The sequence below is a fragment of the Oryzias latipes genome, chromosome 11 (assembly GCF_053564925.1).
Source record: "Oryzias latipes strain Hd-rR chromosome 11, Olatipes_Hd-rR_3.1".
Classification (NCBI taxonomy): domain Eukaryota; kingdom Metazoa; phylum Chordata; class Actinopteri; order Beloniformes; family Adrianichthyidae; genus Oryzias; species Oryzias latipes.
Window position 1 is genome coordinate 28,000,086 of NC_136247.1, and position 15,872 is coordinate 28,015,957.

A 15,872-nucleotide genomic window follows, 5' to 3' on the forward strand; every position below is an offset into this window, starting at 1 on the left:
ACAGCTGGATAGCTCAAATATGAGGGGCTGTAAGCTAGTGGAGGAGAGGGATGATGGGAAGTCAGGGCGGGCTTACTCCACACCATCAGTCAACTTGGAGGGGAATTTCTGGTTAACTGCTGCCGCTCTGCAGAAGCTATACATCCTAGATATTCCTAAAGATGACATAATGAACATTAAAAAAATAATAATACTGGGAACTCTTTTAAAATAGATCTAAAGATGACTGGAGTGGGTCCTTAACGGGATTTTGGATGCTGTGAGTATAAAAGCTTGCACACCTAATTTTTTTCAAATTCATTTTATATAAAACAGTATTCTGAGCATTTTATGCTCTTATTGAACATAATGTGAAGGAAAGACTTTGGGTTCAAGGTGAGGTGAGTTGCAACATCAACAGATGGGTGTTGTTTTCTTCAGTCATCACCTAAAGGCCGTAGTTTTTGGTCGTCTTATGGTTTAACAATAACATCCATGAGTTTGTTGTGAAGACGTTTGTCTGACAGATATGCGATTTGTTAAGGGGATGGAAAGGAGGAAGATGTGAGGAAAGATGGAGCGAGGGAAGAGGAGAAGGGGTCAGTGGTGCATTGCAGTGTTCAGCCCCCCGCCCCGCCCCAACCCAACCAATGCAAAGCTTTGACTAACTTACAGCTCCATATGAGACGTTACCTGGATGGAGCCAATGTTCTTGTTGAGTAATCTTTGTTTGTTTGAGCGTCACGAGGGGTTCAGGTGTCGTTGGATCTGCACGCTAACGGGATTGAGTGAACTTCTCCTCAGGAGGGGGTGTCCTTTCTCAGCGAGGGGGGAGAGTAGCCATCTGTCTCCATTGGGGGCCCGTGGAGCTTCCTCTGTTTTCTGAGTCAGTCTGTCAGCCAATCAGAGGGGAGATTTGAAAAATAAAATCCTGAATTGAAATGTGATTTAGCAGTCTCCTTAGGTGTCTTACAGGTTTTTTTTATTCATCAGGGTGACGTAAATTTTTTTTTTTTTTGTTTTTTAAATGTATCAGTACATTTTTCCTGAATTTTCGTCTTTGAAAATCATAGTGTTATTTAGTCATTGTTTTATTTCATAAATAATGTTATTTATTTTATTAAAAGGATCCTGAATGAATGAAACTTTATTCATACAGCACTTTACAACTCCCTGAAGGTACCAAAGGGCTTCACAATAAAAAAAAGAGATCTAAAATGGGAACAAAAGTTTTAAACTAAAAACTCTAGAATATTCTGTTTTAGAATATAATTGTCAATCCAAATGTTTTCATCTCCATTCCATGTTATGTCATTCTCACTCCACGCATCTGCTCGTGGTCCGGCCCTTCTATCAAATGTTAGAACCCAATGTGGCCCCCGAGGTAAAATAATTGCCCACCCCTACCCTATGGGGTAAGATGGGGAACATTTCTTATTAAAGGCAAAGAAAAGTCGTCCTCAAACCGGACATATGAAAGGTAGAACCAGTATTCTCTTTTTCCAAAGTGTGCACAACTTTGTCTATTATTAGCATCCATTTAATTTAGACAGTAATCTAACTCCATACCTCCCTCAACATTAAAGTTTCATTGCAGTTTTTTTCTTTTTCGGTTTGTAAGTAAATTGTTGGTTTCCTTTTTTTCTTTTTTTTACTAGCGGCAAAAGATAAATAATTTTCTCGTCTTACCAATTCAATTTGTTAGTTTCTACTTTTTGCTCATCGATTTTACATTTCCATGAATTTTTCATCTGGATTTTTTAAATGGTTGAAATCACTGCAGCATGAGTTGTTGTTACCGTTAAAATCACACTTCCACATTTGTTTCTTTCTACACCGTTATTATTCAGTGTAAGACAGTAAGAAAAACAATCGTATAACATTTTTTTAATTTTTGCTAATCACTCAAAGTTGATTAAATCTCTTTTTTCTTTTTCTTTTTGGCTTAAAACTGCATTAGCCTGATGAAAAGACCACTGGGGAGGCCCTTAAAATAGATCCGATGATTATCAGAGCGGGTCTTTAAAATGCTTTCCACACATGAATTGAGGTTTTGGGTGAACATGGAACATGTGGAGCAGAATAGAAACGGGTGGACTGGGATGGGACGGCATCCCCACCGTTTCTACAGCTGTGTGAAAACTTGTGCTTCTGCGCTTCGTTGGCAGGAGGAACCAGGGACATCGGCTCTGCTCTCACCAGGATGTGCATGAGGCATCGCAGCATCGAGGCCAAACTCCGCCAGTTCTCCATGTGAGTAGATGTGACCGCGTCTGCGGGATGAAGTGGTGAAGCATCTCCGGACTCTTTCCGTCCTAGTTTCATCCGTCTTCTCGTGAACGTCTTCGCTCTGCAGGACTCCATCAGTGTGGAAGGACAGAATTGGTTTGCTTGAATTGGGGAGATGAGATCTCCAGCTGAGGCGCCAAATGAGAATACAACAAAAAAACAACAACAACAATATAAGACATCAATATAAATACTCATTTTCCAGCAGTTTTCCCAGGAATGTTGATGTCTTTCATGTCTGCAGATCCATGGGGGGGTTTATCAAAGGTCCGCCTGACGAAAATTGGAGTTCCTGAGCTTTTAATGGACTTTTTCATGTTTAACAGCAAAACAACAGATTTGAAAACGCTTTAAAAATATTATAGTTTTTTTTATGTAAAATACGGCTGCACAATTAATCGCAAATGTAGCTTTATCACGATATCAAGCTGTGAAATACAAATATTGCAAAAGATGGCGATAAATGGTGACCTTAAATGTTCTGAAACAATCTTATGGCAGCTTGAAGGATTTAAAAAATCAAAGAAATCCCTTTATGCATTTGACCAATCGGATGGAGCCCTTTGATGTTAGATGCTCGCCTCCTATGTAGACGAGGGTCATAAGTTATGTTGACTCCTATTTAAATATAATTTTTGCAGTAAAATGGAAATCAGTGATCTATTATAACATGTCTGTCGGTCAAAAATACCTGAAAACAGTCAATTACTGACTATGACTGTAAACATAAACTTCTTAATCTATAAGTAATAAGTATACATTAAAAAAATGAAGTGTTTCTGAAAACAGTCAGAAGAATATCTGCACATTTTTTAATGTCGGACCGACACCGATGAGCTCAAATTGTCTGAATGTCGGCCGACAGCGATTCTGGCAACGAAATATCGCCCATCCCTGACCATGACGACAGCATTGCACACAGGAATAAGATCATTTCTTTTTCCATGTACTCCAGACAAATTGACCCTGATTTCCATCCACCGTTTACTTTCTACTCCAACCATCAAGTGTTGAAACCGTTTCTGCCGACCAGACTGTGTTTGGCCTCCGAGCTGAACGGCACATTTCTTGGTTTCCAGGGTGTTTCTGGACTGTCTGATTAACCCTCTGCAGGAGCAGATGGAGGAGTGGAGGAGAGCGGCCAACGCTCTGGACAAAGATCACGCCAAAGGTTTCATACATGCAGAAACACGCACTGCCAAATGAGCATGTGTTTTGGAACCTACGCATGAAAAAAAACCCTCATTCGCCGCTGTGTCTCCTGCAGAGTATAAAAAAGCCCGTCAAGAGATCAAAAAAAGATCTTCAGACACTCTGAAGCTGCAGAAGAAAGCCAAGAAAGGTTTGAAATCCCCTAGCATGTTTGTTTATCAGCTAAATGGAAAGAACATGTGAAAAGTCTGTCTTTTTTCTTTTTCAACCACCTTTTGCTCCCGTCTGGTGCTGTCCGATGACGCTCTGACAGCTTCAGCGGATGTATTTGGTGAGTTCTTGTCTGCATCCACATGCAAACCCCACACAGTCTCTGCTAAACTGAAACCTTCTGTGGAAAAACTGAAATATTCTAAGGATTTTGGGGTTAATTAGTTGTTGAAAGTGACATGGTTTACATGTGGCCGGGCTTTAATTAAACTGTGAGTCATTAGAAGCTCAAAGCTCAGAAAAACTGGTAAATACATAACGAGATGTGGCATCGACGCGTTCGCCGACGCTCTCTGTGAAACATTCCCCTCTGAGAATCACATCCAGCTCTCTTTGGTTTGCTGAAAAATGTTCTCATGTTTGCTTTGGACCACAGCAAACAAAATCCAGACGCTCCAAACAAGAATGTGCTTTATGCTCCAGGAAACAACAAGATCATCTGCATAGAATGTGACACAAAGACAAACAAAACTTCAGGCCTTTTGGTTTAGGAACATCTCTCAGTACTTATCTCACAAGTAACTTGATAATAGAAAGTTACTGGACTGTGTCAACAATTTAAAGAATTAGACGTTAAAAATTCACTTGTTTATTAAGTCCTTCCTTTTATTTTTTTATGTAATAAAGTTTTCAAAAACATGAACTTTTACCATCTAAATGGTTTATAGGGTATACTTGGCGCTTTACTACCTTCCTGAAGAGTTCGACTGCAGTTCCAATTCCTTTCCCCGTCGCTGAGAGTTCTCTGTTTACACACTAGCGTGCAGCTCCTAGCAACCCCAACCTAACATTACCGGTGCGACAAAGATGGCGAGGAATATTTGAGCCGTACAGTTTTTATCCAGATGCAGGCAGAACGAGGATGAACACGGATCTGTTTGTCTGAAAGTGGAATAGTTTGTAAAAAACCAAAATATCCATCTGCTTCAGATTCACACAAACCCACCTGAGGTCAATAATTCAGTAAGTCTTCTGTCATGTTTGGCAACACATTCAGCACCTGAAGTTTTCCAGAGTGGCTCTAAAATGCAGCTTTCACAAACACACTGGAAGCACTTCTCTCTATCATCAGAAATTGTTTATGGCCAGGATAAAACATTGGAGCCCTTTGCTAATTTTAGAAGCACTTTTTACATTTCATTTTCACAGAAACACAACAGAAATATACAGAACCGCTTCAGCTCAGCTCTTTAAACAGCATCTGATGAGTTCAGGGAACGCAGGAAACCAAAATGAACACCAAAACTTCTATTGATGAACAAAACAAACCTTTTCAACAAAGGACTGGGACTGAGTGTTTGAAGTGAGAACACAGGACCTGATGTTGACCTCCTGGCGGGCGAACGTCAGATGTGGTCGTCGTTCTGTTACGGCATGAAAGGAAACTCCCTCTTCCCTACTTCAGCTGATCACAATGCAAGAATGGATAAAAGAAAAAGGCGGAGAAAACAAATAGCTTTTCTGAATGAGAACAATTTGTGCAGTTAGCAGAGAAGAGCTTGAACTTTAGATGCAACCAAATGAATAAAAAAAAACATCAGAATATTAGCAGAAAGCTGGACTGTTGATGCAAAGTTTGATCAATTTTGTGGCATTTATCTTTCATAAAAACATTAGCCTGAGTTTAAAAAAGTTTTCATGTTTGTGTTGATAAGATGACAATAAAAAATGATGAAAAAGAAATGGAGACAAAAAGCCGAGTCTTCTTCTTCCATGAAGTCTAGCTGCTTGAATTCTGCGGCAGACCAGTATTCCCAGCATTCCCTTCTCTTGAGGCTGCTTCTTCCTGCCTCCAGCGTCTGCCTGGAAAAGTTCCGTTGGAAAGAGACGGAGGTCTCTCCCGTCTATCAGAGCAACCACAGGAGCTGACCTCGGGTCCCTCCGGAGGAACTCTAATTGCGTGTTTATGCCGGCCTTCGAGCACAGATGACGGGGTCCGTAAACCAAACTCAAGCCGGCAGCACTTGGAGAACAAAAGATCAGCACTCGGTGATAGAATGTGTGGATTTGACGTGATGTGGTCGCAGCAAAGGGAACTGGATTCCAGCTGGGGCTCTGGGAAAGTGCGACTGACATTCCTTCGCTCTGTAGTTTATGACCAACAGCCTCATGAAAGGACTGAGAGAAACTGTTTATTTGCATCCTAATGCTTTCTCATTTCCCAGCTTTGTGGGTTCCAGCTCCATGTGGACGAATGATGCAAATGTCTTCTGGATTTCTCACTTTCAAAAGTATCAAATAATCATTTGAATGTATTCTGGGAAATGGGAAGGAAGGATTTAATATACCCAACACAAAAAAAAAGAGTAAAGCTGCGAGCAGCGTTGTATGGCCCCGCCCTCGCCGTCCCCCCTCTGCCCTCGCCACGTGACAAATTCATTTTCAAGATGGCGGCATTTTTGTTGGTTTTATCTCCATAGCAACCATTTTATTTTTTGGTCGCCTGATGCTGACGATCAGGTCGATGTCATTTCTAAAAGAATTGGCAAAAGTAAATTTTTGTTTTTCCTTGGCAACAGAGGTTTTTTTTGTTAACCATGGCCACATTCCTATTATCTTCATATTGTATGTAATATCGTTTCATTCAACCAGAGCCAGTGATTCTCTTTGTTACATTTTTCACCAGGCACCAGACCAAGCATCAAATAATCTTTGATATTTACATCTAAACAATGAAAATGAATAAAAAATTATGCATTTTGAACCATCTTATTATGTGATTTGATTGGAAGCAGGGCAAACATTCCATAAAAAAAAAAAGGAATGTTTGATTTATAATCTCTTTTGGACCCCTATTGTTTTGTGTAAATGTGATGTATTGGCTGGATTTTGAGTTTTATTTATTTTTTGCGGATTTGATGTAATGAAATAGATTTTTATGGCTTTTAGAGATTTATTGTTTTCACACTTTTGTCACTGCAGTTAAAAAAAACCTATAGCAGCGTAGATTTAGAGTTTTCTATGCTGTTTCAGAAAAGTTTTAAGGATTATGTTTTTAATTCTAAATCCTTTCATTATTAATCACTATTCATTATTGCTGGCTCTTTTTCTCATCATTTTAAAAAATGACCGGCTTGATGATGATGATGACGTTTGTCCGTCAGGCCGTGGAGACCTGCAGCCTCAGCTGGACAGCGCCATGCAGGACGTCAGCGACCGCTACCTCCTGCTGGAGGAGACGGAGAAGCAGGCCGTGAGGAAGGCGCTGGTGGAGGAGCGGAGCCGCTTCTGCTGCTTCGTGTCCATGCTGCGGCCCGTCGTGGTCAGTTAAGCCCCGCCTCTGCGCCCCAGTGTTTCGGTTGTTTCCTGATCTGTGCGCTGAAACCTTCACACCAGGATGAGGAGATGTCCATGCTCGGGGAGATCACGCACCTCCAGACTCTGACGGACGACCTGAAGGCGCTCACCATGGACCCACACAAGCTGCCCCCCTCCAGTGAACAGGTACAGAGGTTTTCCCGCTCAGATTTGATGCTATTTAGAGTTTAAAAAGTAAGAGAGAAAAAAAAACACGTTTTACATTTTCATATATTCCAGTTCATATGTTACCAGAACTTTCTTCTATGGCTGTTAGTGACTCAACTGCATTATTCATAGTGTAAAAAACAGGTTTGCATTACATTAGGATTTATCATAATTGCCTATTTGAGTACAAAATTTCATTTTGACCAATATTTTGAAGGCAATTTTATAAAAACAAATTTTAAAAAGTGCTAATCCAGGCTTTCTCTTGACACAAAAATGTTCAAATCTAAAATATTTCTGTCCTTTGCAGTGGATGCTACTACGATGAAAAATTTCAGTCGCACCTTTAAAAATGTCTTGTCTTCTTAATGAAATCTGACGTGAACTGCAAACATCCTGAAGGAAAACCAAACACACGACTGCTTTCGCTCTTCCTCTCCAGGTCATTGTAGACATGAAGGGCTCAGAGTGCACCTGGTCCTACCAAACCCCGCCCTCGTCGCCGAGCACCACGGTATCCAGGAAGTCCAGCATGTGCAGGTGAGTCGCTCAGGCTGAAGCTTGGACTGATTGCAAAACATTGGCCCCTCAGGCCCGCCTGAACGGATGAATGACTCACGAAACTGTTTGGGTCATGGTGAACATCGTACACTACTTATTTTTTTATCTCCTTATCTTCTTATTTTGTACAGTACATCACAAAATGGCTGTTCTGTTTAATTTTACTTTCTATTTTTAAAGTGGATTTTGACCCTTTAGGGCTGATCGTTCGTCCTGCTGTGCAAACAAACTGTCCTGTGCTGCCCCCTTGTGGTGGACATGTGGGACTGCATGTTTTTCTCACGAGCAAACATTGGTTTATCAAACTACAAAAGTAGTTGTTTAAAAGTTGGTTAATAACGTGTTAAAAGGTGAGAACAGGAAACATTTATCGGGGGAGGAGCCTCAGATGTTTTCCTCAAAGATGAAGAACTTTACAGCTCATAAATCTGCCTTTGAATTGACCTCCTTGCTGACTCTCCTCCTCTTCCTCCCCCAGCAGTCTGAACAGCGTGAACAGCAGCGACTCGCGCTCCAGCGGCTCCCACTGCCACTCCCCCACCTCCCACTTCCGTTACCGCGCCTCCTCCTCCTCCTCCTCGGTGCTGCCCCAGCAGACGCCCGCCCGCCTCTCTTCGGTCTCCTCCCACGACTCTGGCTTCATCTCGCAGGACGCTTTCCAGTCCAAGTCGCCGTCACCCATGCCCCCGGACACCCTGCAGGTTCAAATGAAGCGCATTTCCACATGTCTGTGTTTTCAGGTCTGCTTCAAAGGTCACGAGATGCTGCAGGGTTGCTAGGAGACCGCATGCGTGTTGGCATGGAGTAACGGCTCATCACTTTGGCTGCTTGACGGCTTTTGAGCTCTGGTTTATGGGCGGAGCTGCAGCAGAGTTCGGCCGTTTTCCTTCTACGGCTGGAAAACGTCTTTTAAAGGATTTCTGTTTGTAGCATTTTTGGTCAGAAGGTCAAACTTGCATGGTGGTGGATTCTAAAAAAACAACTATCTACATTTCTCATCTCAGGCTGATTCGATTATCCTAAAACGGCGAACATATCAAAAAGAAAATAGGAATTTATTGGTAATAAGAAATAATGAGCCCCAAAAAACACAAAGTCTTATAGTTTTTAAACTTTTTCAACTAAAAAGTACTGATTGAAGACCCACTCCCATGAAAATTGAGTTTTTTTCATGTTCTTGTAGCATTTCTCTGACGATGAAGGAGATATAAAAAGACAATTCATTTCCAAATTGCATTTCTGAGAATTTCTTTATTAAAATTGTGAATCAGGAGCAAAAATTGTTTTATGACATTAAAAAATTCACTGGGCGGGACACAGGTTACCTGCTCGGATCTTCACCGGGGAGGGGAAGGGGGGCGGGATTGCTCCACGCCATAAAAGGCGGATGTCCAACTAACTGCTGTTGCGCTGCAGAAACTATGTCCTAGAAAACGACACATATTTTTAAATTTGGGCTTAAAGCGGGAAAATCCTAATCTAAAGACCACTGTGACACTTTTAAAAGAGGATCAGACTTTAGGAGAAATTGGAAACAAGTCAATAGAGAAAAAGTAAATAACTAAAAGACATGAACTGATACCTAATGACTTAATCATAAATAGATAAAAACGCACTTAAAGATGGTTATTAAAACTACTCATGACTACATTTATCTTTTTTATATTTGCTTAAAAATGAGAATTGTCCTATTAACACAAAATTAATGAAAACAATAATTTGAAAATGTGTTGAATAGATTTTTTTTTTACTAGAATAACAGTTAAAGTACAATGAAACACACCCACTGGTTCACGTAACTTTGAGTTAAGTTCAAGCTGGGATTAATATAAAATAGTTTTTTAAAATATTTAAATATAAATATAAAAAGAATGACTTTTAAAAAAAAAATATTGTCAGAATATTAGAAAAGCTTCTGAAATGTATTTTTAAAACTAAAGGAAAGAAAACAGTTTTAAAGGTTGAAGTGTTGAATGTCTCTGAAAGTGTCATCTGTAATCCAGCCGACCTTTTGTGATCACAGCTGCTTTCATCCTCGCTCACGCCACCGTCCGCCATCAGCTCTGCGCGTTTGTCGGTCTTTGAACGTTCTTAATTCTTCTGCGTCGCCGTCGGCGGCCTCGCGTGGAGGTCATGCTGCTGTCTGTCTGTGCGTCCTGCTAACCTCACTCTGTGTGTGCGTTTGTGCTCCGTGGTGCAGCTGTGTGTCTCTGCTTTGTCCTCTCAGTCTGTCAATGAGGAGCCTTCCTCTTCCTCTTCTTCCTCACCTTCACACTGTAGCCCCACCTCCGGGGAGCAGCAGGTGAACAAACATGTGAGATGCTGGATCATCAAACCCTAAAGTCACTCTGGGGGGGGGGGGTTTGTGGAGCAAATCTGAGCTCTTTATCACTTTTAGTTGAAATGATTTGACATAAAATTCACATTTCTGGATCCTTTTCTTTTGGTTGTTAGAAATCATCGCCTCACGTGTTGATTTTGTTTTTCTGCCTCTTCATCGCTCATCCTCAGTTGCCAAACGGCTTTGACCGTCACGCTGCCCCCCATCAGCATGAAGCGGTACTGCAAACTCAGGACTCCCACCTCCACCCTCCATACTTCACCTACTCCTCCTCCACCCACACCTCCCCCATCTCCTCGCCCTCCTATTCGTCCGTTTCTCCCACCTGGCCTCGGACAGGTTTCAGCCAATCAGGGGAGTTCCCGCCTCTTAGCCCCTCTGGAATCGGACTGATCCCGTCATCCAGAGTCCCGTCCTGGAAGGTTTGGTCCACATCATCCCTGATATTCTCTCCTCTTCATTATATCCTTGTTTCATCTTCACCTTTTTATTTTTTGTTTTTTGGAATTTGTAGCTTTTGATTAAAACTTAATGTTAGCAAAAACCTAAAACAAATTCTTGGATGATTGGATTTGGATTTCTGGATGATGCTTTCCTGTGCAGGACTGGGCCAAACCGGGCCCCTACGACCAGCCGATGGTCAACACGCTGAGACGGAGCAAGGACAGACGAGAGACCGCAGATCCCAGCAGCCACCAGGGTTCTGACGTCACCACAGCAGGGGAGGAGCCTCAGAGGAACAGAGGCGGAACCACCTGTGTGACATCCCCAAAGGTCAGAGGGCAGCGGATCTTTATCTAGTAACTTCGGGCTTCATCGCGTGTCAAAGTGCAGAGTCGGTGGCGGTGAGAGTGACGGCTGTGTGTGTGTGTGTGCGTGTGTGTGTGTGTTGTGTGTGTGCGAACAGGGGGACAGGGAGGCCCACGAGGAGCTGGCCCGGGTGCTGGCCCGGGGCCTCCATCTGGACATCCAGGGGTCCAGCAGGGACTCGCTGCAGGGCTCCAGCGGCTACAGCAGTCAGACCAACACGCCCTGCTGCTCGGAGGACATCGGCCTCTCACAAGGTGCACACAAACGCACAAACACAACAACTCCCCCTCTAGGAATGGTCTGTGAAATACAAAGGATGCTGCAGGACTTTAGCTTTTTTGACGTCCGATAACCAATAATTTCCTGCTTCTAGTATCCGATAATCAGCTGAAATTTGCTTTGTTTGAAAAAAAGTCCTTTGGAACTTCAAATCTCTTTAGCTTGTGGGTCATTTTTGCTTAATTATTAAAATTTAACGTTGGAATAAAACCATCTCGCCGATAGTAACCAGTCCAGACGCTTCCCGTTTTTTCACTGGTGGTCGCTTTTTGTTCGTTCCAACCCTGACTGCTTTCTTTACCCCCTTGGGGCACTTATTGTGCATCTCTAGTTTATATATGTCTATTTCTGGATCTATTAGACCTTAACCAAGAAAAACATCGGCCTTCACGAAGGTTTAGCATCACTGAATCTTTCCTTTTGTCCATCCTCTCATCAGACTGCGAGTATTACTCTGTCGGCGCGGATCAGGAACTCGAGCATCCGCCCCCGTCCTCAGACTGCGATAAGTCTTCCACCGTCCCCAGGGGGGTCGACGTCGGCCAGTTGTACCGCCGCATGTTTCAGTCCAAACGTCCTGCCTCCACCGCCGGCCTGCCCGCCAACCCCGCGTCCGTAATCACCCCAGGGGTCGCCACCATTCGTCGGACTCCGTCCTCCAAGCCCAACCTGCGGCGCCCCTCTGGGGGCCTCAGTCTGGGCCCCATTCCCATTAAGCCCCCCATGATCCCGGTCAAGACCCCAACGGTGCCGGATCACCCCGGTTTCCCCAACAGAGCCGCATCGGAGGACGGAAATGCACCCCGAACCCCCCTGAGCCCCCCCACCAGCCCTTTGTCCCCCGCCAGCAGCGGGCATTTCTACTCCAAGCCCGCCGCCCGGCTGCCCCAGCACCTAGACGAGGGGTCAGACCCTCCAACCCCCCCACCACAGCCAAGCGGCAGGGGGGGTTGCGAGTGGGAGCGCAGGCGCCTCCCGGAGCTCCTGGAGGAGGCGGAATACGGGGAGGCGGAGGACTATCTGGTCATGATCCGACGAGGCGTCAAGCTGAAAAGGACCACGACCGACGACCGGTCGGCGCCAAGCATCCACTGACGGGGAGGGGGGCGGATCCACTCTGTGTCTCCGGATGAACAGCGTGACACAAAAGGATCCAAGTCAGGAACTAGAAGTCAGAGAGCGCCAAACGGGGGAGGTTGCAGGGAAGTAGATGAGTTTTGAAGAGGATCATTGGAATCACCAAAACAAATGGATAAGAAAGCTGTAGGGAAGGTCAAGGACTGACTTTATGACTGACTGAGAGGCGTTGGGGTTTTGTTGTTGCACTGTTTGAATGCGCACTGAAAAGTCCCAAAGGTTTTACTTTTGATTTAGCTGGAGAACGACGACGTAAAGAAACCCTTTAAGTTAGATGTGCGTCTGAGGGTCGACTGCAGGGGGCGACAAATCCTTTCCTTTGGGCAAATTCCCCCCCAGAGAACAGGAAACCCTCCTGGACTGTGAGCGAGCTGGAGAGGTCAGAGGTCAGAGGAACAGAGAAGAAGTTCTTAATAAACAGGAAAGACTTTCCAACGAAAACTGTGTTTTGAAAACGATCAAACAGGATCTGTAGGTTTGCATTTAGACCGGTTTGTACTTCCTCATTGTCTTTTGTCCACTATTTCACTTGAGGTGCCAAACGCCTTTTTGCTGAGAATCATTTTTGTTTCATTTTTATTTTGTGTGTGTGTGTCTGTGTGTAAGAATAAACACGAGGTATTTGAGAGAGAAATGCACTTAAAAAAACGAGTATTTGTTAAATGTAGGGTAGCATTTTCTTTCTTTATTTTCCGCTGTGACTGTCCGTTACACTAATCACTAACATGCATGTTGTTGCAGTTTTACTTTAGGTCTCACAAATCCCTTTAGATCCATCTTCAGTCGTGGTTTAAACACATTGTTGGATCAGAACCAGAACTAATTATTGTTTGCTTAAAAAAAGAAATATATTATTGGAAAACATTTTATTTATTTTGTAATTTATTTGAAAGCACCTTGAAAGTTTTTTGTTGTTGTTTTTTAAACATTAACCAACAGCGCAGCTCGCCACTTGACCTGATGTCAGCAAACTGCCTCCATCCACGGCACTAGACGGGGTTACAGTGTGTGTGTGATGCTGCGTCGATGGAACATTGTGGGGTGTTAAACGGATCCGTCGTGGCGTGCGCTTCTGTCGGTGCTTTGTGTGCCGCCGTGACCACAGTCTGACGCTCTGCGTTTTACTTTGAAGTCACACGGCGAGGAGAGCAAAGTTAATGTTTAATCAGTCGCGCACGCTGCAGGGAGTGATGCATTCTGGGTCATCAGCCAAAATGAAGCGGTGCTTTTCAAAGCATCTTTTCTGGATCCTCTTGGGAAAACAGGATTAGTTTAGTATTTATCCCTTGAATTACTGCCCCCCTCCCCCCAGATGTTTCCACATGTTTATTTTCAGTTGAAATACCTTCAACGACTAAACGTTTTTATGGAAAAATCTTCCACGTCATCTACAACAACAATCGGAACCGTCGGGAACTAGACTCCCATCAAAACATATATAGATACTAATGCAATGCGATATTTATGAGGATAATCCTTCACAATCAACTTTATTCCTTCACAAAATCCTTAAAAAGGTTTTTATTCTCTTAAAATCTTCTTCGTTTACAATCTTTGGAACACAGGAATGAATTTGAATTGTTAAAGTAGAGTATGACGAGTTTATTTAGTAAATCAATTCAAATTTAATTCCAAATCTTAAAATGGCCTAAACAAAACTTTAAAAAAAAAGGCAAATTGTTTACTTTTTTACTCCTGGATTATTTTTTGGGGAAAAATTAGTGATGTTTTCCAAATAATAAATCAAAAGTGAATTCCTTCATGATTTGGTTAGTAAGAAAATATTCTTTAGTATTTAGATGTGGAATATGATCATAATCTGAAAATAATTTAAAGTTCTTATTACGACAATAGAACAAATGTTGCCACCTGGTGGTTTCTTGTGGTATTACACTGAAAAGCATCAAATCAAACTGAATGTTTTTGAAAACAGAATTATTTTTATTTTAATACTAAATTAGTCTTTATGTGACAGAAGATAGATATAAGATTTAAACAAAAAGATGTCATTGTATTAGCTTATGTACTAGAAAATGATTGATTTTTTTTCATAAATGCCAACATGTTAAACATAAAAACACTAACTTATAGTCTTTCTATCTCTGTCTCATTTCAAACGTTGTTAGAACTGGATCTGGAGCAGCTCTCATCTTTTCATCTCACACACTCCATGTGAGTAGTTTGCGTGTTTTCTGCAGCGTCTGTCGCTGTGATGGTGCAGTTTTCATGTTTCGTGCGACTTCAGTTTGACAGCTGGATGACGACTGAAGGCTTCAGTTTCGCTGGTCGTTTCCTGCTGCAGGTTTACAAATGTGGCTGATGCACCGAGTATATGAAGCTACATGTTGGAGCGTCTCAAAGCTCTAGATAGTTGTGTTTTTGACACCATGCCGGATGTTATACAGTGTAAAAATAAAAGAAATCTTAGTTCCTGTTGTTTTGATTGAGGATTATTAGGAAATCCTGTGTTTTCAAATATATTTATTCAGGTCACTCCTGACTCTATTCTGATAAACGGCTGCATCTGTTTATCCATAAAACAAGAAAGTTGCCAAATTTCCTGATTGTTATTCCTGGTCTGTGTTTCTCTGTTGTTTTCTTTTCACATATATATTATGTCACTGAGTTGGACACTGCTACCTTTGTATTTCTTGTTTCTTCTCCTCATAGAAAGTGTTTTTAATGATCTAATTCCTCCTTTTTTAAATGCAGGAAATTCGACTTTGAGTAGAAAATAGAAGAAGAAAAAACCCGGTCATTTCATTCATTTAACTATCCAAAAACATTGTTAGAAGAAGGCAAATACTGGACATCATTTAATCAAAGTGTATCAGTTTGTAGCGAAATGATGCTAAACTAATGCAGACAAACAAAAATAAACTTCTTAAAAATATGTCTGTTTTAGCTAAATACTTACAATAAATGCAAGTTTCTGGTGACATTTTGGTTTGAAACACATTTTTTACTTTGAAGGGTTCCAAAGGGACGGCAACACATCCGATCTGTAGGAAATCAAAGACTTCTATGATCTAGAATTCTTTGATTTGCTTCTCTAATGTAGATGGAATTGATGCATGGATTAGTCAAATTGAACATGCAACTGCAGAAACAAGAATTTGAATATAGTAGTGTTACCATAACTTTATCAAATGATGGATTTTTGCACCAACGTCGTTAAGTGAAAACTAACATCTTCTGAATTAATTTCATAAAAATACATTTGAAATAAAATAATAAAGTCCCGTCCCAAACCATTCGGTGGTTTAAACCCGCCGTAATGCTGAGTGTCGAGCAGGGAGGCATTGGGTCTCATTTGTAGAGTCTTTGGTACAATTCGGCCTGGATTTGAACTCACGACCTTTCAGTCTCAGGGCGTACACTCTACCACAAGGCCCCTGAGCTAATAAAACATGCTAGGATACATTCATTTCAGAGGGGGGAATCAAACCCCCACAAAACCTTTAAACCGGTTAAACAGATGAAGGATTTTTACATTTCAAAATAAGAGCTGCCTGAAAGATCCTTGTTTGGGATTCACTGCCTTGTTCAAAGGCCCTTTCAAAATAATGAAGCTGCTTCACTCAAAACA

At 42.1% G+C, this 15,872-nt stretch overlaps 1 protein-coding gene across 4 annotated transcripts in view; it reads left to right on the forward strand.

Moving 5' to 3' along the window:
• The window catches only part of LOC101170030 (MTSS I-BAR domain containing 1), a 51,017-nt gene extending 35,843 nt beyond the window's left edge, over positions 1-15,174 (forward strand). Inside the window, exons 4-15 of one of the 4 annotated variants that reach the window (XM_011480651.4) lie at positions 2,148-2,232; positions 3,348-3,439; positions 3,536-3,610; positions 3,734-3,751; positions 6,795-6,952; positions 7,027-7,134; positions 7,598-7,695; positions 8,195-8,417; positions 10,228-10,479; positions 10,661-10,831; positions 10,965-11,121; positions 11,586-15,174. In XM_011480651.4, coding sequence (XP_011478953.1) covers positions 2,148-2,232; positions 3,348-3,439; positions 3,536-3,610; positions 3,734-3,751; positions 6,795-6,952; positions 7,027-7,134; positions 7,598-7,695; positions 8,195-8,417; positions 10,228-10,479; positions 10,661-10,831; positions 10,965-11,121; positions 11,586-12,241 — 2,093 coding nt within the window. In that variant the 3' untranslated portion in view covers positions 12,242-15,174. The remainder of the gene's footprint in view (positions 1-2,147; positions 2,233-3,347; positions 3,440-3,535; positions 3,611-3,733; positions 3,752-6,794; positions 6,953-7,026; positions 7,135-7,597; positions 7,696-8,194; positions 8,418-10,227; positions 10,480-10,660; positions 10,832-10,964; positions 11,122-11,585) is intronic. The other 3 variants (XM_011480652.4, XM_020706890.3, XM_078955126.1) reach the window with 3 other exon arrangements.
• Positions 15,175-15,872: the final 698 nt, after the last annotated feature.